The sequence below is a fragment of the Tympanuchus pallidicinctus genome, unplaced genomic scaffold, assembly GCF_026119805.1.
Source record: "Tympanuchus pallidicinctus isolate F22 unplaced genomic scaffold, pur_lepc_1.0 scaffold19, whole genome shotgun sequence".
Lineage (NCBI taxonomy): Eukaryota > Metazoa > Chordata > Aves > Galliformes > Phasianidae > Tympanuchus > Tympanuchus pallidicinctus.
This window is the reverse complement of record NW_026294710.1, coordinates 9948143-9970688: the sequence shown is the minus strand read 5'-3', so window position 1 is coordinate 9970688 and position 22546 is coordinate 9948143. Positions and strand designations below refer to the sequence as shown.

At 39.8% G+C, this 22546-nt stretch overlaps 1 protein-coding gene across 6 annotated transcripts in view; it reads right to left on the bottom strand.

Annotated features, from left to right (window-relative positions):
- The window catches only part of GRM3 (glutamate metabotropic receptor 3), a 108718-nt gene that overhangs the window by 44149 nt on the left and 42023 nt on the right, over positions 1 to 22546 (bottom strand). For all 6 annotated transcript variants that reach the window (XM_052681025.1, XM_052681027.1, XM_052681023.1 and 3 more), the window contains one exon: positions 2243 to 2846. In XM_052681025.1, the coding sequence (XP_052536985.1) occupies positions 2243 to 2740 (498 nt within the window). In that variant the 5' untranslated portion in view covers positions 2741 to 2846. The remainder of the gene's footprint in view (positions 1 to 2242; positions 2847 to 22546) is intronic.

Here is a 22546-nt window from a genome sequence, read left to right as displayed (position 1 = left end):
AGATGCAAGGTACAGTGAAGCCACTGCCATCTCTATACCTATGGGATCATGCAAGCTTATTATGTTTCTTCTTCAGAATTTTTTACCAGCCTTGAGATACTTGCATTCCTGGGAATTGATAAACCAAGGATGATATCTATACAGAATATCCTGGCTTTTCCTAGTCACTTCTTCTGTTGATTTAGTTTTAACATCCACAACAGCCTGCAATTTGCTGTTTCTTTTCATGTACCCTAGTCTGATTATGAGAGACATTGAATAATGATGAATTCTGTGTTACTCAAGATTTTGTAGCCACCATTTCTCTTCTTCACCTATTTCTTTTCCAGCCCTGGCTCTTTGCTCTTGAAGCAATCATACCTATGTAACTGCTGACATACATTCCTGACATCCAAGCTGACCCACAGTGGGACAAAACCACTCCTACTGAAAAGAGGCTGAGCTTTTTCTCTGCAAAAATGGTTCTCTTACAGCTAAACATCTTCCTACTTACTGCCTCTTGTCTATGAATACACAGACAAGCCATGCACTGGATCAAAAAAATGGGAAAAAAAGTGGTGTATGTTGAGATGCTCCTTCTGTAGTTATGCATATTCTATGGAAACAGGACATACTCTCAGGCTGATGTGAATTAATGCCTTGAAAACAGAAGCAGCCAATTGCTTAATGTAATTCTCACTGAAACAAACACTGAGAGAAACATTGTCCTGGTTATGAAAGAGGTAAATCCTTGAGCTTTCTGTCACTGCTGAGATGGCCTGTAGCACTGAAGAATGCTTTTTCTTCTTTGACACTTATATAGTAATCAGGTCTTGTACACAGACTGTGAAGTCATATTTCTCATAGTAGCCCAGTGGTCAATTTCTCTTGTGCCCTTTAGTCATAAGGTTTGTTGCCTTTCAAAACCCACAGGTGGCATTCAGAAAAAAAAATAGCTGCAGGGCTTAGCCTATATGAATCTGAGCTTAAGCCATCATTCAAGACGGCTATGAGTTATTTGGTCTGGCTTATTTAATTTAATCAAAAATAATCAGTTATATGTTGATTTGACATTGTCAGTGAAACTAGAGGATATTTTTGCTTGTGACTAGCAATCACTGGCAGGGGTGGGGAACTTTAGAATATCTGTGTCTTCGCTGCCATACAAATTCCTGGGCTGGAGAGCAGAGATGCAGAGTAAATGGGGGCATATGTATTCTTTGTGTTTATTCAGTGGAACAAAATGCCAAAGAGTTTAAGCTTTATCATGGGTTTCTAAAAAAATTGGAAGAACAGGGGCAAGAAGAATCAACATTCATTGCAATTAGCTACTGGAGACCGAGGACAAACATGAGAAGGAAGCATAATTTGAAGGATATGTGGATCATTTATTCCACCTGCAACCTTACACCGTTCCAAGACATTAAATACCCTCCAACACCCTACTAAGAATCTATTTGTGATGAATATTATATAAACCAAAAGCTAAAGATGCAGTGTGCCGGAATAAGGGAGCAAAAGGTACTGAGGACATCTGTCTTCTGTGCTGGACTTCTGAAGTGCTTGCACTGCATTCTGTCAGGCAACATTTCCTGGTAAAATTTATCTTAATATGAACAATATATGAAAACAAAAGCAAAGAGAGTAAATTTTGGAACCCATTCAGAAACTGCTGTCTGTAAGCGATATTTGAGAATTTGTTCATTGAAGTCAGCAGAATAATTTTTACTGGCTTCAGCGTGCTTAATTAGATGCTAAATTCTTGTAATCCTTTGGGTCAGGTGCAATTTTAGTTTCTGGCAATATGTCATTTTCACTTTTTTTCAGCCTGGAAGTAAAATAAGGATTTCTTCTTTTATTTTACATCTCTATTGTTTACATAACAAATAGCACATAAACTTGGCATGTTGAGCATATATATATATATTCAGAAATATAGGCAGCATAATTTATTATTGATCTGAAAGTAGAGATCTGAAGATAGGTTTATAAAAATGTCATGAAATCTACAGTTCAAAATAAACACTAAGACTTTTGGAAACTTCAGCTGCCCTCAGGATACACCATGACTAGAGGAAATGAGCAGCAGAACTAAAGCAAGTGTTTTAAAGAATGAATAAAACTAATACAAAAAAAAACTACACAGTAGACCCACCCGTAGAATCAATTGATTAATCTAAGTCTTGATTTTTGTCCATCCCATATGAGCAGAATTTGCTTAACAGGAACTGCATTCTCATCTGATGGAGCTACAGTGACTTACCTGTATGGAGACGCTGCTATAGGAACCACCTATAACTCCTGCGATGAGTAATGGTAAATTCTCTTGAATGGCATATGAGCCATCTGGGCACATATATTCTGTTTCATCCACTTTAGTTAAAGATGCCCTGACAAACTCCAAAGACTGTTCTAAGGCATATGTATCCCTGGAACATGTGTCCAAGATGTGAACTCCAAGTTTAATTCCTGGCAGCAAATAGTTGTCTCTGTTGATTTCATCAATGGCAAACAACATGGCCTCCAAGCGCTGGATGCCTCGATCTTCATTGATTCTCCCACATTCTTCTATCCCAGTGCCTTTTTCATTGATTGGGAATAAGCCCCCTAAGACCAGGTCTCCTTCTATCTTAATTTCTTTCCTTACAAAGCTGTGGTCACTTAGGGAAAGGAAAACTCCTTTGGAAAACAAAGCTAGCGCAAGGACTTGCAATCTGGTGAACATCTTCACTGGTCCTGCTTTAGCAGCTCTAAGAAACATTGGTGGGAGCAAAAGTGCTCTTCATTCCTTCTGATCCATTGCCAAAACTGAAGTGTTGTCCCACAAGTCAGTGAAGAACGAGCAAGTAAGACTTTCCGCTGGATTTCTAAAGAAGAGATGAAAATAATTAGAAAAGGCAGAAGTGAGTTGTTACAAAGATTCATCAATAAAACATTTGAAAACAGTGTTAAGGGAATATGGACAGTATGGGTAATAAGAAATATATTTGTCTTGTGCTCTGATAGATTACCTTATTCCATTTGCTCCATAACTGATTACAGACTAAGCATTTCCTATGACAGCTGTGTGAAGGCCACAGACATGCAGGGTGATATACCTTATGTTGACTACCATTCAGCAACTTTTTACATTTTACAAAGAGAGAAAGCACTGTGGTTTTTTTTTTTTTTTTTTCTTTTCTTTTCTCATAGTATCTTTCATTTTCTTTTTTTTTTTTTTTTCTCATAGCATCTTTTATTCTCATAGCATTCCATGATCTCTCTATTCTGGACTCAGTCTTATGTGTTATCATTCACTGCATCTCCAGCTGCTTCTAGCCTTCCCTTAGTAAGCTTTTTTCTTTTTGTTGATTGCACCCTACTTAAAATTCCTTCAGCTATAACTCTACCACTGAGTTTTCTCCTTGCTGGCAGCTTTTGCTGAACCCACCACTTGGCCTTCACTTGGCCTACACATCCGAAGTCTCTTGCTGAAGTCTACCTACCCTGCCTTCCTTTAGTGGACTGCTCACCCGTTGCGAGCAACGGGAGTATGGAAGAAATCCATTGTGGTTTCAAGTCTATTTTTTTGCTGAGCATGTTGTTTGAAACACAGGAAGTGCCTATTTAAACAGGTGAGAAACAAGGGCTGTGTCTGTATTGAAAAAGTAAACAAGGCCATACCACACCAGTTATCCCTGCACAGATTAGACTCAGATCAACTAACGGTCTTTTAAAAATGCCTGGGCAAGTGATGACCAGGAACTTTTCTCAGTAGATGATTTGGTTGTGCCCATAGAGGCTTGGTCATTTTGTACTGGTTTGTCTCATCAACACAGAATGACCTGTGGTCCAATTTAGTTATTAGCATAGCCGTTCTGCATGGCACTTTACTAAGTGACCTACCAAACATATTTATTTTGTCGAAGGCCTAGAAACTGAACCTGGATCTCCCTATGCCTTAATCACAAAATCATCCCTCCTTGAGGCACAAAAGGTTCTCTTCCAAACAAATTAAGTCAAAAAAGGGAGAAAAAAATGAGATGAAAGAGAAAAAGGAGAGACATGACAAGGAGGAATCTTGTACTTGATGCCTGCTTAGGGCATGGAAATGCCTACAGCTGGACTTGCTCTCTTTATTGTTAATCACAGTTCAATGCTCAGATCACAGAGAGAGCAGAGCAATGACATATTTACATGATTTTGCTCTCTCTAAGATCAAAATATTCTCTGATGAGCTTAAAAAGAGAAAAATCCTGCTTCTAAGTGGTAATTATGATAATTTTGTGACCCATACACAATGTCTACCTATGGAGTACAGATACATGATTTATTTGTGGGCTCCCTGTCAATATCTTTTGAAAGATGTCAAAGCTGTTGCTTTGATCTCCAGCTTCTCATATAAATCAAGTGTGATCATATTCAAATAAATTAGTTTAATAATTTATTTCTGTATATACCTTTTTCTTAACAGAATATATATTATTGTAAGATTTGTAGGGTTATTAATAATTCAGAAATACTTACCACAAAGGAATTGAAATAAGCAACAATTAAGTTTTAACAGTGAATGATGGATGAGCAAGCTTACTTCGAGGCAGTTGTTTATTATGGTACAATTTCAATGTTGCTGCACCAAACTGTGCAAAATGATAGTATTTTATTCATATTTACACCTACATTGTTCTCTCATAAATCAGTAATGTGACATAAGAACAGTTAAAGATCTTTTACTCCAAACCTAGTAATACTTGTGTAGACTGAGCTGCAGGCTGTCTCAGAAGAACTTTCCATTCAGAAATAAGTGATTAATGGAAAACAAGCTTTCATTCCTCAGTGACCTACATAAGCCAGTCTGCTGATCGCATGTGGTCAATTAACCAGTTTCAGAAAAGACTTTTTATGTGTAATGTTAGGAGGAGTAATGAAGTAATTGTTCAGCAGTCATTTCTATTTCAGACTAAGTGCTATAATTTGCCAAATAATACTCAAATGTATGTAGGACATAAAATTATTGAAAACATCCAATTGAAAATAATTACCAGACAAAAGGGCAGCATTTTTCACATACATTTTTTTGTATGATTAATAATTCAATAGGTCTGTCTTCCACAGTCATTAATACAATGCATGGATAAAAACAGACCTTTGGAATCTGTTAGCTTGATTTCATACAATATCCATTCTATTTGCTTTTGTAGCTTCTGTCATCACTATATCTTGGAAACTGTTCTTGTATTTACACTTACAACACTTATAAAACATTCTTCTCTGTTTTGCACTTGGACAAAAAGAAGCACAGAAAGATAAAATGAGATTCTTAGAAGAATCTAAGTCCAGATTTTTACAGAATCATAGAATTATAGGAAGGACCCTCTGGACATCATCGAGTCTAATCCCCTCTAAAGCAGGTTCCCTACAGCTGGTCACACTGAAAGATTTCCAGAGGAGTCGAGTATTTCCAGATGTGATTCCACAGCGTCTCTGGGCAGCCTGTTCCAGTGCTCCGTTACTGTAAAGAAGTTCTTTCTTGTGTTAGTATGGAACTTTCAGACACATTCTAGTGGCACTCACTTATGCAACCAGTGTTAGAAAAGGGCTTCACTTCTCTTCAGATATTGAAGAACATGGTTTTGGCAGTGCCTTGAACAGCTTGGTTCTCTTGTGGAGCTCTGAGCTCTTCACAGAGGTAAACCAGAGTTAAGCCAGGGACTTTCATAGTTGTTTCTTTAATCTGGAAGAATCTTTGATAGCAAAACAAAATTTTCTATCTTGAAACTGGGGTTTTCTCTGGAGGTGCTCTTGGCTAGATTAGATGGGGCCTTGGGCAATTTGATCTAGTGCCTGATTTGGTGGTTGGCAACACTGCCCAGTGTGGGAAACAGATGATCGTTGAAGTCCTTTACAACTCAAGACATTCTATGACACTATGAAACCATAGGAAGACACTACATGCAGCATTCTGCTTTCCAGGAAAACACAGTCATCCCATCCTATGTGTTCAGATTCTTCATTTATATACACGAGACAGTTAAAAGAACACTGCACTAGTCACCAAATATAATTATCTTTCTGAAGTCTCAGAAGTCTGTACCCTGCTGCCCACTTAGTTGTGTTGCCAAAGAGCAGGTCAGGGAGTGGAAGCTGTAGTGTGAAGGCTGATTGGGCTGGGGAGCTTCTCCCTGGTGTTCTAATGGAGTGATGCTTCCAGGATGAACAGCTTCTCAGCAGTTTGTGAAGCAGATCAGGGTGGCTGGTGAGTAGCATCACTATGGTGACACAGAACAGACAGCTTGACGTGAAGAAGGGAGGATATTTTAAAGCAGCTCGCAAAGATGGGCTAGCATCACAGTTTCTCTCCTGTTCTTGCTGTTGTGCTCCTCCCACATGCTTTCTATGCAGCTTACATAATTCACAAATATCTATAGGGACATTTTGTACGTATTCCAGGCTAATACAGAACATGTTCCTCCCCTAAACCATTGTGAAGGTAGCACCCTGGGTCAACCTTTGCTATTTCCTAACAGAAGGAATTTCGCTATGCTGACCATTGCATTTTGTCTTTGCAATAATTCTCTCTTAAAACCACAGAATCACAGAATCACTAAGATTGGAAAAGACCACTATGATCCTCTAGTCTAATCATCAACCCAACCCCTCCATGCCCACTAACTATGTTTCTCAGTGCCACATCTGCCCTTTCCTTGAGTACCTCCAGAGCCGGTGACTCCACCACCTCCCTGGGCAGCCTGTGCCAATGCCTCACCACTCTTTCTGAGATGAATTTTTTGCTAATATCCAACCGTGTTTCTAGGAAGGTGGATTAACATTTCAGAAAGAAGCATTTGTTGATCAAACTACAATTCCCTCATTTTTCATTTATGTTTAATATTTTAACTCTGGCCATAGACAGGGCTATATTTTTCTAGGGGTTCTGTTAATATAAAAAATATTAAAACTATATACAGCCATATTGAGTTTGGATCCCTGGTGGAAACAGATGTAAAGACTAGGCATAGAAGTGATCCAAGCATCAAAATGAAAAATAAACAGAAACAAGCACAAAGAGAACAGTTTCAATGTCTGGATCAGAAAGCTTCTGTCAGCACTTCCCTGTGTGAATTCAGCCAGCAGCACTCTGTTTGTGAACTACTTTTCCTGGGCAGGCTGCCTTTGGAGCTCCTTCTTTTTCCACCAAAGGTCCACAGGGGAGAGTGACATCTGCTCTTGGAGGACACTGTCAGAACTTCCTTCAGAAAAATCAACTCACTTGTGTTAAGACAGCAGCTGTGCAGCTTTTTGTTGAAAAGACCCTTCTCCATTGGTTTGAAAAAATTTTTTATTATTTTTTACACAACATTTCAGTGCTTGTAAAAAGTTGACTGCACAGTTCAGTACATGTACATGTTCGTAGTCTTTCCCTCAAAACAGCAAGAATCAGGAAAAAAAAACGATGTCCGGGTTATCCAAATTCAGTGTTCCACTCCTATCATCTACAAAATAAAACATCTTTCATGGCTTTCTTCCAGAGTTATATGCATATGATAGCTCTGGTCTACAGCAGGCTTTTTGCTTTCAGCTCACAGAATAGAATCACCTCTGCTATTGGTTCAGAAGTGAATTCTTGTTAGGCTTGAGGTGTCACTGCAATCTCTTTTTTTGAGTGTCAAACTCTGAAAAGAAGTGCAATTGCATGTTCCATTTAGCCTGATGACTTGTAAGTAGAGTACAATCACAGATCAATGAGAAATTTGCTGACACCTTCCACCATATCAACACTGATGTCTGGCATTAGCAGTCTATCTAACAGCAGTAGACTTTCCAATTTTCCACTTACGACGTTGAGGATGGAATGAGAAACTTCATTGATTGCTGAGGCACCTGAGATCTCCTAGTAGGTTCCAAAGCCAATAGCTAACTAGCAAATGGGACAGTGTACATGGACAAGCTAAAACTATGAAGGGTTTATTTATTTTCTTTTCCTTATTCTCTACCTCTTGCTATCCTAAATTCTCTTACATTCCCCCCCCCTCCCCACCCCTCCCTTTCCTCTCTGCAGCATTTTGCAAGGCTTATCTGTTTATCCATCTTCATGAGAAAAGATGCAACAGGAGCTGACGTGGGTGCCGGAGAAGATTATGTTTAGCTTTATTGTGGGTGGCTCCCTCTTGGCAGTCATGATTTTTACTGCATTATTTGGGACTATAATGTGATATTGTAATGCTGGAGCCATATGCCAACTCACTATCACCTACCACCCTTAATAAACTTACTTTGAAGGCAAACTGCCCTCAGCGGAAAGTCACAGGGGAGATTCCCCATGCCTGTGCTCTTGATCCACATTATAGCATTGAAGCTAGTGATTCCTTCAATATCTGTCTCCAAGGGCACCCCAACTGAGATATATATCTTTCCCTGAGCCCTTGCTGTGCCTTATGAATTTTATCTAGAGAAGTACGTTTCTAAAACAATTCCAATTTTGACTCGAAATTCTCTTTCATTTTAAAGACTGACACAAATTAAATGCCAGGATGTCTTTCTCTCAGAGATCATGGATAACTTACACAGCAGCATTGCTCATCCAACATATTTGGCACATTTATATGTGCTCTGCCAGAACATGACCTTAATGTCTGATGAGAACTGCACTGAAAGATGTCTCACATCATCAGAAAAGAGTGATGGACAAGCCTGAGTCTCCTTACCAATTATAATTAGAGGTGTCATTACCTCTGGAAAAGAAATATCTCTAAGGGAATCCAAGCCTTACAGTGACAGGTATTTACCATGTACACAAATTGCTCACATTTTGATTCTGACTGGTTAAAAGTCTGTAGGTTGTAGAAGCATTGCCATTCTATTGGAAAAACCAAACAAGTTTTGGGGATGATTTCAATATAGAGTGACATACAATGCAAGACATAAAATGTTCATGTAGAGGGAAACCATTCATCTTAAAATACAAACTTCAATTATATTGGAGGAAAAAGAAAAAAAGAAATCAGAACACTGCATTACTGTTTGTACTCTGTTAACATCAATGAGAGATGCTTTATGTTTTCTACAATGTCAACATAAAACAGATGTCCAGACCCTGCCTCAGAGATGCATGGCATTTTCATCCCGTTTCAAAAATAGAACTTAAAATATTCAGTGCACGGGAAAACAAATGTCTCTGACATGATATTCTTGAAGTTTCTAGATATTAAAGGATTCTGTAGATTGCAGCAGGACCTATTAATTTAGCCCAGCAAAGAACAAGGAGACATCGAAAATTACAATACATTATTGTGATGTGAAAATATGAGTCTTTACTTCTTGTTAAATCAAGTGAATGTTTTTGGCGTTGGCTGAGTCCTTCAATAACAAATTTGGTCTCAGAAGTTGGAGCAGACTCTGAGAGCTAAAGATCTAGATTAGGCAGTGCAGTCTCTTAACTCATCTGAGTTTCTTCAGTACTTTGACAATAAGTATATTTATGTATATGAGAAAGGCCAGCCATGAGCCTGAGGCTCTGCACCATCTGGACAATTTGTGGTGTAATGATCTTGGTGTAATGCAGAGTTAGACCTCTGCATGTCCCACCATCTTCCCAACTGTCTTTTTTTGGATTGAACTGAATCCTACTGCTTTTTATCCATCTGCTTATTTCTTCCAGGCATTGGTGACAGCTGAAAGCACATCAGCAAAGACAGCAATGAACAGACAAGTGCTATCTGCTTATTGATTGTGTCCTTTTCAACTTTAGTCTCAATACATCCTATGTGGTCCTGGAAAAACACTGAAAAGGAAAAGAGGGAATATAGGGCTCTGGGGACAATGGAGCAGCTGATTTATGTGACCTGTGGATGTCACAGCATTGTTCCTGTTAGGTAGTCCAGAGACACCATTGCCATGCAAAGGTCAACAATGCTGAAGGCTGGATAAGAGACGTAAGGGCATAAATGTAGGGTCATTTCAAAGCGAACCATGGAATATTCAGTATCAAGTTCTTACATGTAGCCAAGTGGAGCTTTAACGCTTGTGCTTAATGCAAGTAAGTCTTAACTCGGTGAAGTTAGTTTCTGCCTAAGTGTAGTCCCTAACAGATATCAGCATATTTAGCCTTTGGACAAATGCTAAGCCTTTTTTTCTTACTTGATTCTTAAGCATCAGATTTTTCCACCCTCACAAAGCTCTGTTTTGTGCTCATAACCACTTTTCAGCTCTCAGGGTTTTTCAAGAACTCGGATCTCTCCATGAGTCCGTGCTCTAGCCGAGCATTCTTGGCTCCCACCAAATGGTATTGGTTCTGGCTGCCAGATTCACTCTCATTGCTCCTCTGCCAAGATATTTCCATCACATTGTCGTAACGGGGCCAAAACATGGCTGAACCTCTGTATATGTGGAGGGCAGAGTGTCCTTTCTCATTATAGCTGATGTTGAGATTCAATTTGGCTGCTAACACAGCCAGAGTTAGTCTTGTAGAGAAGTTGTGCATACCCTTTCTCTTCTGCATCTACAAAAAGGATGACTTTTGCTGTCACCTAAGCTGTTCCATTGGGAATTAATCTTGGCTGAAAGCCTCAGGTAACTGCATTCAAATATGTTCCAGTACCCCTCCATATCACCAGCCAGTTTAGGAGAAACTTTCCTGGAACAGCAAAGGGGAAGGCCAGCAATAGGTAAAGCCCCCTCCTTGGATCCTTCTCACCCACCCATGGCTTGTTTACAAGCCAGCTAAAAGCCTTTCAAGGTTGGTGGTCTCATTTCTTCCTGGTCTGAGATGTATTTCCTTGCTTACCACAGCAGAGCTAAACACTCAGCTGGGGATTTTCCAAGCTGAGATGGTTTCTCTCATTTGTCAAATGAGGCAACATTTCTCCTTCTGACATTTACACCAGAAGCTCTTTGGAGGGGGAGCTGTTGCCTTACCCCTGGCTGTTCAGTGCTGCACTCTATCTCATAACAGCCAGCCATTTATTGATGAATTAAATCTGCCTAACTTGCATACTTAGCAGATGGCAACCTTTGACCTCCCTCTAGAGAATCTCCTGATTGTTCTGACCCAGGGATCTAGTAAGAAATGCATGCAATGTCAATGGCCATGAAAATCCTTCTAATGAAAACTCAGATACTTGCTATAGGAGGACTAACTTAGGTGGCAGAATGAGATAGGGGCTAAGTGAGTAGGGTCACACTGGTCATGCATGCTTTGTTATATATTGTACGTTTTATGTCTCGTTATATTCTTGATAATAACAAAGACTACCAGAAGAGGATCAAAATGGGGAAAGATGCTGTTTAGGTTTGTAAAGAAAGGAAAGAACTGAAGTGTTTAACTATGAATTGTAGCATTTCATTGCTGATATATTTTTTTTACAACATAAAAGGATTAAAAATGTAACAACAGTAGTGTCTCTCTAAATGATCCCTTCCCCCTCATACGGAGACACCAGAGCCCAGACTGGTAACTCTTCCATCACAGGAATGTTGCCTCCAGGCTACAGCATTCATTGAAGTGTGAAATCACAATTAACAGAGCAAGTGTTTTGTAAGAGAGCAGAGACTGCTGCAAATTACATCCTGCTATTAGCTGATTTTAGAACAACATTGTTGAACAGCTTCATGATTACTGGGCTGTGGCGTGTATTAAAAAACCATTAATAAAACGTAATTGATTGTGAATTGTTCTTGCTGCGTTTATAGTTTTAATCGTAAATGTCACAGAAGTTTACTGGAAACAAAAGCTGCCTTCAGTTATTGATGGGAACTGGATTGTTCTAAAAAAATTTAGATAACCTGATTTGCAGCTGCTGTAGATCAGTAAACTGCTGCAACCCATGTGTTCTGCTGACTTCAGAGTTCCTCTTCATGTTTTTGTTCTCCAGTCAGCAAAGAAAGGTGTGAGACTGCCTTGTCTCTGCCAGAAAGTACCTCTGGGAGCTTGATGGAAACAATATCCTCAGTGTCTCAGACCTGCCATTCACTCGGCTTGCCCTTAGAAGCAGGTATTGTCACTAAGAGGGAACAGGGCCTGGCGGTTTCCAATTACTGAGGAGCAAGCAACAATACAGACATATACTTAGAAAATATTCACTTTTCTTTCCCTCTTTCTAGCCCAAATTATTTTCAATCCTCAAATCATGTTCTCTTACATGAAGACAATATTTAATTCTGATCTGTGACCCCGTCTTGGCTCATGGGTGGACACGTTGTACCACTCTAGGTTTATGGCTACATTTTTCAAATTTGGGCGCCCTGACATGAATATAAGGGTTTATAAAAGACCATTCACAGTCAGTTTAATATGGGACTTTGACAGAATTCGGGTCCCAGCCAGATGCAAACTGTCTGCTCTCCTGTACCACTTAATGCTGCTCACGCTCAGGTTGAGAACCCCCAACCACATAACTCCAGGCATTGCCTGAACTTGCTGATTAAGTGAGAGGGAAACCTAACTCCACTTATTAGCAGCCTTGGTCAGAAGGAGATAGAACTGAGCCAAAATCCCCAGAAAAACGTGCTTAGATATGTGGACTGCACTTTGCCTTATCTGTTTTCTACGGATATTAAAACCCAATGATTTTCATGAGTTTTCTGATTTCACAGAGAGGTGGGATAAAGAGAGAAATAAAAGCTTGGAGTTCTGACTGTGAACACCAGAAGTGCTAGCTGGAGGAGTGCAGAAAAATCTTAGAAGATGACCTAAAATGCAGTAATAAAATATATGCATTATTTATCGAATTTTTTGCACCCTCTGCCTTGGCAAATATTCTAATGTAAACAAGGAGTGGATTGCTGAAAAGCATTTCCTGCAAAAGAGGTAGCAGTAAGAGGTTTTATATATAAATATATAGATATATTTATATATACAAATAATTCTGTGAAAGCCAATATTTCATGTTTCCGGCAAGTTATATCCCTTAAAGAAAGCAACAAATGGGCTTCATGCTGACAGAGGGAGTGACTTGTACAAGTATAGATCTAAATATAAGTCACCACGCAGCTCATTTCTTTTTTTGACACAGATCTTTGTAGACGAAGGTGAATCCTGGAGCAAACATCTCCAGACTGCATTGAGCTGCTCCTCATCTCCTCTATCCGTCCCTCAGACCTTTTGTAATCTGCTTGTTTGATTCCTTTCATGCAGGCCCACAGCAGTGTGTATACATGCACACATGTTTTTATGTGAAAAGCCGAAACCTGATATCCCCAACACACCCACTACTTTCTCTCATTGTAAATGGCCATCACTATGGTAACAACCGCTTAACACAAAATATAGGGAAACAATCTGAAGAGGTTATAATATATGAGATACAAGTGTGTTCTGTGTAAAGCCGCAGATTGATTCCCATCATGGCTCTTGTTGCTAACTGATCCAGGACACCACGGGGTCCTTGGCACCTGTGATCTGGCATCTTCAGTTCAGTGTAGTACAGGCAATAGTTTTTTCTGACCCTGTCTTTGTCTTTATTCTTCTCTGCATTTCAACCATCCGATCAGCCTCAGAATTGAACTCAGTGGCTGACCAACCTGAAATTTTATATCTTTGGAGTTAGTGTTCTGCAACAGTGTGCCTTGTGGCAGATGAAGGGACTGTCTGCATCACAGGACAAAGTACACTACATGGTTGTGTCACTTCTCCTTGTGAGGAGCCTCTCTGTGGTGCCAAATCTCAGACTTCAAAATTAAATGGATGATGAAACAGAGGAAGAGCCACCGAGAATAATTTGAAGAATTAAAGAATCACAGAATTGTAGGGGTTGGAAGGGAACTCTAGAAATCACCGAGTCCAACCCCCTGCAAAGCAAGGGGTGCACAGGTACAGCAGGCTGCACAGATAGGCATCCAGATTGGCCTTGAGTATCTCCAGAGAAGGAGACTCCACAACCTCCCTGGGCAGCCTGTTCCAGTGCTCCATAGTCCTTACTGTGAAGAACTTCCTTTACATATTAGTGAGGAACTTCCTTAGCTACAGTTTATGGCCATTTTCCCTTGTCCTGTCCCCACAGACTGCTGAAAAGAGGTTGGAAAATAAATTCCTAGTGAAGTTAGGTGATAGCTGGTAATTCGATCTTCGACCTACTTCTTTCAAAACCTGTGCAAACTTTGTTTTTTGTTTTTACACTTAACCACATCTTAGTAAAGATCAGGTGAATGTATCCTTATTCTTTACTCTTTCAATGAATCATGTTATTCTTATAAATAATTCAGATGGATAAACTGTGGCCTCTGAAGTCCTTCTTCATAAAAAGTCTTTGGGAAATCCTATTCTGAACTCCAGACAGACAAGAAAGTTAAGCAATTTAGAACACTAAAAAAGGTTCTGTTCTCAGCTGAGCATCTTAGAAGTGGATCTATCTTCGGAAAACGGAGGTTGTACACCACTGGTGGTATGGGCAATTTGGGGATGAGTAAACCCACTTCTAAGAGGAGATCAGTAAGGTGGTCCTCTAACTCCAGGGTAAAATATAGAATAACAAGAAGGCAAACATGTAAATGTGAAGCATTCATTGCTGGCTGGAAAGAGCTGAGAGTGATGCTGGTGATAATCTACTGCCATGATTGAAATTAGTAGGTTGTGGGTGATGACTGTTCACTGGCTTCTCTGCTTCAAAAGTGACAGAGCACACAATAAGGCTGTGGGTTGCATGCTCAGAACTGATGAGGGCAGGGGATTGTCTTGCCAAGACACTTTTGAGGTGCTCAGTACTTCAACTAGGAATTAACTGGGACACAAGATATTCTGTCTGAATGTCAGGAAGTACTTGTTTACTGTGCAGATGAAGAAGCACTTGCATGGGTTGCCTAGAGAGGCTCTGGAGTCTCCTTGGAAATATTCAGAAGCCATCTGGAGGAGGTCCTGGTCAGTCTGCTCTGAGCGTCCTTTCTTGAGCAGGCGTTGGACAGAATGACCAAATGAGATTGCTTCCAACATCAACCATTCTGTGATTCCTGCAGGCCAGTGTGGATGCTAAGATTCTCTTACCCTTCCTCTGAAAGCAGAGCTGTGAACTTGTTATGGGCATAAGTTGCACAGCAGGTTTGTTAGAGCACTATGGAATGCTGTGTGAGATTGACCAGCCACTTTAACTCCCTGTGCTTTGTGGTCATTCCTTGCCTGATCCTCTCAACTTACAGTTTTGATGCCCTCTCATTTAATACTGGAAAGGTGATTTGTCTAGACAAACAGCAGAAAAGATAAAGCAGTTTCCGAACTTGTCCACTAAACACTGATTTTCATATTTAATTTTCAGCAACTAAAATTAGGTTCTTTTTCTTTTGTTTCCTTTACAATTAATGGCAGGAGACATGAACTTCCAAATGGAAATTTACCATAGAATCAGAGAACTGTTTCAATTGGAAGGGACCCTTAAAAGTTATCTGGTCCAACTCCCCTACAATGGGAAAAACCCTACAGTTAGATCAGGTGCTCAGAACCCCATCAAGCCTGACCTTGAGTGCCTCCAGCGATGGGGCATCCACCACATCTCTGGACAACTTGTGCCAGTTGCTCACCACCCTCGCTTTAAAAAATTTCCTCCTTATATCCAATCCAAATATCTCCTCTTTTAGTTAGGGGACATTTCCCCTTGTCCTGCCACAACAGACCCTGCAAAAAGCCTGTCTCCTTCTTTCTTACCCTTTAGATCCTGAAGGGCTGCTATCAGGTGACCCCAGAGCCTTCTCTTCTCCAACTGAAAAGCCCCAGCTCTCTTAGCCTGTCCTTGTAGTAGAGGTGTTCATCCCTTGGATCGTTTATGTCCAGATTGGGTTGAAATACACTCTTCAGGTGCTGCCACCACTATGGATATCCACAGGGTGAGTTTTAGTCGAGGTTAAAACAGTTTTTAATAACTTTTTGCATAGAGGTTTATTATTTCTTGAAAGGTACAATCCACATTAGGGATGTACTCTGTTTTCACTCCAAGAGGGGTTAGAACTGATTTATTTGGGGAGGTCAAGTGCTGAGTATCTTTCTGTGTGGCCTGTGTGCCTTGTAATAGCAAGCTCTCTTGTTAATACAGTTCTTATTGCAACTTAAAATTATTACTTACATCCTGAATTTCACTGAGGTCTGCATGAATGAAAAATAATCCCATAAAGAATTCAGGAGCTTGCCAAGAGTCACTACATGTGTTTGTTAACAAAACTGAACCTGAGTTGAGGATTTCTTTTCTTTCCTTGCACTTCCTTGCTTTGATCAAGCAGAAGCTCCATGTCTGCCAAGATTTCTCCTGTCCACAGGAATGTCAGCAGAATGGTCCATGCTACAGGAAGAGTGAAAAGAATGCACTGCTGTGAGAACTGCCCCAGATTCTTCTGTTGAACACTGATTGAAAAATGGGAGCTGGAAAACCACAAACTGAGGTGTGGACCAAGAAAGAAGGTTAGGAAATGCCAGATTGTGACCCAGGTTGCATTCCCCTCAAATGCACATCCTTCTAGATCCACAACCTGCTTTGTGAGGCAGGAACATAGCAGAGAAGGACAGGTGATCTTCTTCCTATTGTACAGATGTATAGGGAGTGAATAGATGGAGGCATATTTGCTCTGTGATGTGATGTGACTGGGACATGGTCCCAGGCATGGGGTGATGGTTGTTCTAGATGATCTTAGTAGTCTTTCCAAACTTAGCAATTCTGTGATTCTGTAATTCTGTGAACTGCTGAGGTCTCTTTGGTGGAGTGAGAAGAGAGGCAAATGATAACCCTTGGCATTACTTTGCTTGAGGACTGGGGCAGCACCAAGCTTGTAGCCTTAACCATTGTGGAGCCCTGGGACAGACCTTGGGATTCTCCTTGATCATGACTGGGCAGTGGAGAATTGTAGGAGAACAAACATAGAAAAGAGAAGAAATTCTGAAAGTAAACTTTGAAATTCCCTTTCTTTCTCAGGCATTGACAAAATCCTAGACTTTTAAGCGATGTGATGGTTTTGAAAAAAGAAAAAAAAAAAGAACTGTAGTTTAAATTAGATAACATTATGTGCTTCTAGAACTATCTGTCTCAGTTTGGCAATATATCAAACTCTCCTTTCAGGGCTCAGACCCAACTGCTTGGCTATGGAATATGCTGGCAGACTTTTTCTTAGGAAGGAATAAGTGTGAACAAAATCCTCTGCCTTTTCCTGTTACACATAGGAATGAAAAACTTTCATGCAAGACCAATGAATGCTGTGAAAGCAAGTGACAATACTTATATGATAAATCCCATCAACCAATTATATGAGAAACAGCCTACACTTGCTCCACCACAGGCTGCAGTTTTCAATTCATCGTAGTGCTCAGAGAACAAACACTTTTGTCTGCAGTACAAAGTTATCTCAAGCAGAAGTAGCAACTGTCACAGATAGTCAGTTGCTTGAATATAAAGATTTCTCACTGGATTGAATACACTACCAAACTGTTAAGTGTGCCTACTTGTAGGCTTTCCTCTCTAAAGCACAACTACAAGGTGTGAAATCAAGGTTCACTGAATTCAGAGCCAAATTTCTCTGACTTCACTTGAACCCTCAGCTTACGTATTTCTCTCTCACAAAATGCTGTAAGGCATTTTATTTTTCTCTGAGACAGATTAATTGTCTGGCATTTTCCAGCTGAGGTCAGATAAATTACAACACTGATATACCCCACCCATTCAAAGGAGGCTTATGGAGAGTCTATTTTCCTGTGACTTTCTCTGTGGAGGATTCTCAGATGTCTGCTGTTGTGGCTGAACTCACCGGTCAGCCCTTCCTTTTCAGTGAGATTTTAATCTTGTTCTCATTCCTTTACTCAGATACCTTTCATTTCTCAAAAGGATAACTGTAAAATATTAATATCTTGAGGTCTGCATTTCATACAGTTATGTTGAAACTGGCTAGTATTCAAACTTTGCTGGCATTGACAGTTATTGTAATTGCATAAGCTGTATTTCCTCAGGAAACCAGCCTGCAAAAGACTAGAGTACCCTATGGGGACTGTTCTATACTTGCAGTGTCCCAGGCTCTAACTTTTAAATCTAGTCTATTGCTAGGTAAATCCATTGCATAGTATTACTTCTGGAATTAGTTAATTGTAGCATGCAATTCAACTAAATATATTTTAGACATTGGAATAAGGTGAAATAAATTGCACCCAATTGTATCTGTTTCTCTCCTCTGATAGCAAAAAGGGAGATGGACAATGGAGTTTTCTACATCGATTGATCTCTTTAGATTTGTATTTAGTCAGTGACATCAGTGTAGCCAAAAGAGTTTGGCTTGTAATTCAGTTCATCAAATGCTTGCATATATTTTAAGCTGAATCACACCCTCAACTCTATTGACTATATTGATGAAATCCACATTAAGCCAAGACAGCTAGTTCAAATGCAGACATCTACAACAGAGATGTCTAGATAAGATGGATTTCCCCTTTATGCACTTTTAGCTTTTTTTGATATAGCTGAAGACCTGCCACTCTGTCACATAATTTGTATACTGTCAGACTCCTGTGTGCTTAATACTAAAAATCCCCCTTTCCTGAGTAGGAGCAATATCATATGAAATAGGAAGAACTCACATTCTGCAAATCTATTCTCTCTATGCGTAGTGTCTTAACTGCACTGTGAAATCATTGATTTGCTGGCTTTGAGCTGTTTTTTCATCAAGCCCAGAGGATAAGCTTTTTTTTTGCACACCATATTTCTCTCTGGTACGGCTAATGCTGGCTTATTTTCCTTCAAATCTTATATAAAGCTTTTACAGGAGAATGAATCTGTGATATGCTTTTCAATCTTTTATTTTTTATTTTATTTTTTTATTTTTTAGAAAAAATATGAATAAAACAGTAAACTGGAAGACTGTGAGTGTCTGTCGCAGTTTATCTGTATTCTAACGCAACTCACAGGAAAATGCAAAGTCGATTAAAACCAACCAAGCGTAATAAATACGTTTTTTGATTCTGTCAGTATGGCTAAAGATGAAAGCTAATGGCAAATCCATATAAAGTCACACAGATCAAATGATCTATCAGTCTGTAAGCTTGCATTCATGACAGATAAATGCTCTTATTATCTTCACAGTGTGCCCAGTTGGACCAGCATAATTTGGTGAGTTAACTTGGTACTTTGTAACTAGGATGCTTATATGTACAGTGCTTGCTTTTTGGAATTTTGCAAATGCTAACAGTTTCATTTCCTCAGCCTGTCAATGGCCTCCTTCACTGAACACAGTTCATTTCTGTCCCTCAGCAACTCTCAGTCTTTTCCCACTCCTTATTCTCAATCATAATCTTCTTTGGCTTTTCATAGAATCACAGAATACCTTACGTTGGAAGGGAACATAGTGATCTTCCAGCTCCAACCCCCTGCCCTGGGCTGGTTGCCCCCCACCAGATCAAGCTACCTCAGATCTGATCCAACCTGGTCTTGAACATGTCCAGGGATGGGGCATCCATAGCTTCTCTGGGTGACCTGTGCCAGTGCCTCATCAATCTCTAGGTGAAGAATTCTTCCCAACTTCCAACTTAAATCTCCCCTCTTTTAATTTAAAGTCATTGCCCCTTGTCCTGTTGTTATCAGACAGAGGAAAAACTTGGTCCCCCTTCTGCTTGTAAGCTCCCTTCAAGTACTGGAAAGCTGCAATGAGGTCTCCCCGGAACCTTCTCTTCTCCAAACTAAACAGTTCATCTTTTCATTCACCAGAAATCCCAAGCCCTTCTTCATAGGAGAGATGATTCATCCCTTTGAGCATCTCTGTGGTCCTGCTCTGTGGCTCCACTCCAACACTTTTCTTGCAGTAGGGGTCCCTGGACAGAGTATTCCAAATTGGGCGTCTTGAAGGCAGAGCAGAAAAGGACAATTCTCTCCCTCTTCCTGCTGGTCACCCAGGAAGATGCAGCTCAGAATACAGTTGGCTTTCCTGGCTTCAAGAGCACACAGCTGGTTCATATTCATCTTTTTATTCATCAGAAATCCCAAGTCTTTCTTTACAGGGCTGCTCTCAGTGAGTTCTCCCAGCCCATACATGTGACTGAGATTACTCTGACCCAACTGCAACTCCCTGCACTTGGCCTTGTTAAACCTCACTGGGTTCACATAGCCCCACTTTTTGACTCTGCCCTTTGGATGTCAAGTCTTCCAGCTCCTCATGGTAGCAACCTTTTTATCTCAAGCTATTTATCCACTCCAAGATACTTTGGCTGCCTTTAGCATTTCAGTGGCATGTTTTCTACTTCCACTTTACTGGACTACATTGATGACAGAGATAAGACTCCACTGGTGGTCACCTCAATTATGACTGGTAGATAAGAACAGTGATTGCAGTGAAATCCTGGCTTTGCTTTTGTGCTGTTGTCATTCTTTGATTCTTTGGTCCCAAGCAGAAACTGTGAAGCAATGCACATTCCTTTTCTATTGTGTGGAATTGTTCTGGAGGACACTAGAAAAGCTGAGAGATTCAAGTGTTTTGAAGGAGGACAGACTCTTCAAAGGCTTTAGCTGCTAGAGTCTTAAGAGGTTTTACCCCATATGTGTAAGCAGTGATTATTTAGAAGGGCTGGTAACAGAGCAGCTTTAGGATATTCTCAGAGGTTTAGCAAAAGTCTTGACCGAGTGGCTCTTGTCCTTACTCTCAGTGCACTGTTTTAAACAATAGACAACTGAAAGTGCTACTAAAAAGAACACTTGATACAGTTTTTTTTTTTTTTTTTTTTTTTTTTAAGCTGCCAAGCAACAGTCTCTTCATCTACATTTGTATCTCTTACAGAACTCCTATCTTGGACTTTCTCACCCTCGGTTTACTATCAGCTCACCTTAAATTGAACCTCAATCTCAGACTGGGAGAAGAACTCACTGAGAGCAGCCCTGTAGATAAAGACTTGAGACCATATCCTACATTTCCCTTCAACTTATACAGAGACCTGCTATACAGAGAATCACATGGTGGGAAATGTTCTACAAATTTAGAGGCAGGTAACACTGGAAAAGTTACTTATGTTGGGATAAAATTCACAATAATTTTCATGCTGAATTTAATCTAAATGATTATAATCTAAATGTGTGTTGCTGATTCAGCATTCATTAGAATCAAAGGGAAACTTTTGACTGACTTCTAACTCATAGATTCAGAAACATAATGAACCTAAACTATGAGTTCTGTTGTACCTACAGCTTGCTTTAATCTAAGAATATAATCATGGGGAATAAAAACTGGTGCAGACCAAATAAAGTTCCGGTGAAACAGTCCATTTGTGTGAATGTAGTTATCTCATTCTGCATCTAGCCCACTGTTAACATTAAAATTATCATTCAGTTATTCCTGAATGAATAACAATATTTTGTACTTTAACTGAATCTCAGAATGTTATTTAGGACCCCTCAGATCTTAAATTAAATATCAAAGTAATGTGGGAGGACAGACAAAGAAAAATAAAGTGGAAAAAATGAAATCCTTCCTCCTTCTCTCCCTTATTTGATGGATCTAGAAAAAGGATATTGAATTAGAATCGGTATAGTAAGAAAGTCTTTTTCTGGAAAGTCAGAGAGTTTGCAAATATATCTGCAGGCATTGCAGAACTAGATCTTGGATCAGGTATGTGGACGCAACTGCTTTCAGTCTGGGACAACAGTTTTTCAGACACATACAGAAATGAAAAACAGTGTTTGACAGATACATGTTGGTGACCTTAGCATTAAGTGTACTTAAGTCTTCATTGTAAAGAACTTTAGGAATGAACAAACTAATCTACAAAACAAGTACATGGACCATGTTGACATGATTGTTAGAGTTCCATGTAAGTATACCAAATGATTATTTCTATTTCTGATAGAAGGTGCAAACCTTCTCTATTAAACTGTAGAGATCAATGGGAGAAGCTCCCAGATTCGGTTGTGTTTACCTGTTGCATTACAAGAACAACAGAGAAGAGATTAAAAACTCATCAGCTTGTCAGTATGGAGGCTGGGAGTTTTGTTCCTCTAGCTGTTAAGCCAACTGTTTCAAAGGACCCATTTTCAACTCCTAGATCTGCTGTTCAAATCAATATGTTGGCGTTTGGAAGCAATACAGTTCTGGACAGAGTAAGCAATTTATACGTTTTCCATCAGCCAGAGTATCAATGAGGACAGGTACTCCTGAATGCATGTGAACTTTCTGCCTGATTTCAATATTCAGTAAACAATTACAGCAGAGCATTAGCTGTTCTTCAGCTCATGCCATGAGCTTGAAGTAATAACATAATCTTTGCTCAGAGACTGCTTGTTTCCCAGGTGGCTTAGACAAGACAACATGGAAGTAAATTTGCAGCACATCTCAATTTCCTCTGGTTACTTCTGTCTTGACACCTAATCTTTCCATTCAGGAATATACTTTTTTTCATGGAGCTGTGAACAGTTTCTTCCACTCCACTACCTGAACTGATACGCAAGAATATTTTATATTTCTTCCCTACATAAAAATCTCTCTATAACTGAAGATAAGTACCATACCTTTTGTTTTACCAATGGGAGGCTGAGGAGGCAAAGCATGGTTATGAATTAATGGCAGAAGAAGAAAAGAAAAAGCTTCTCACTGACACTGAAGAACAATGAAGAGACCAACAAGCTAGAAGCAGTAAGGTGCTGCTTCCAGTCTAGTCCAG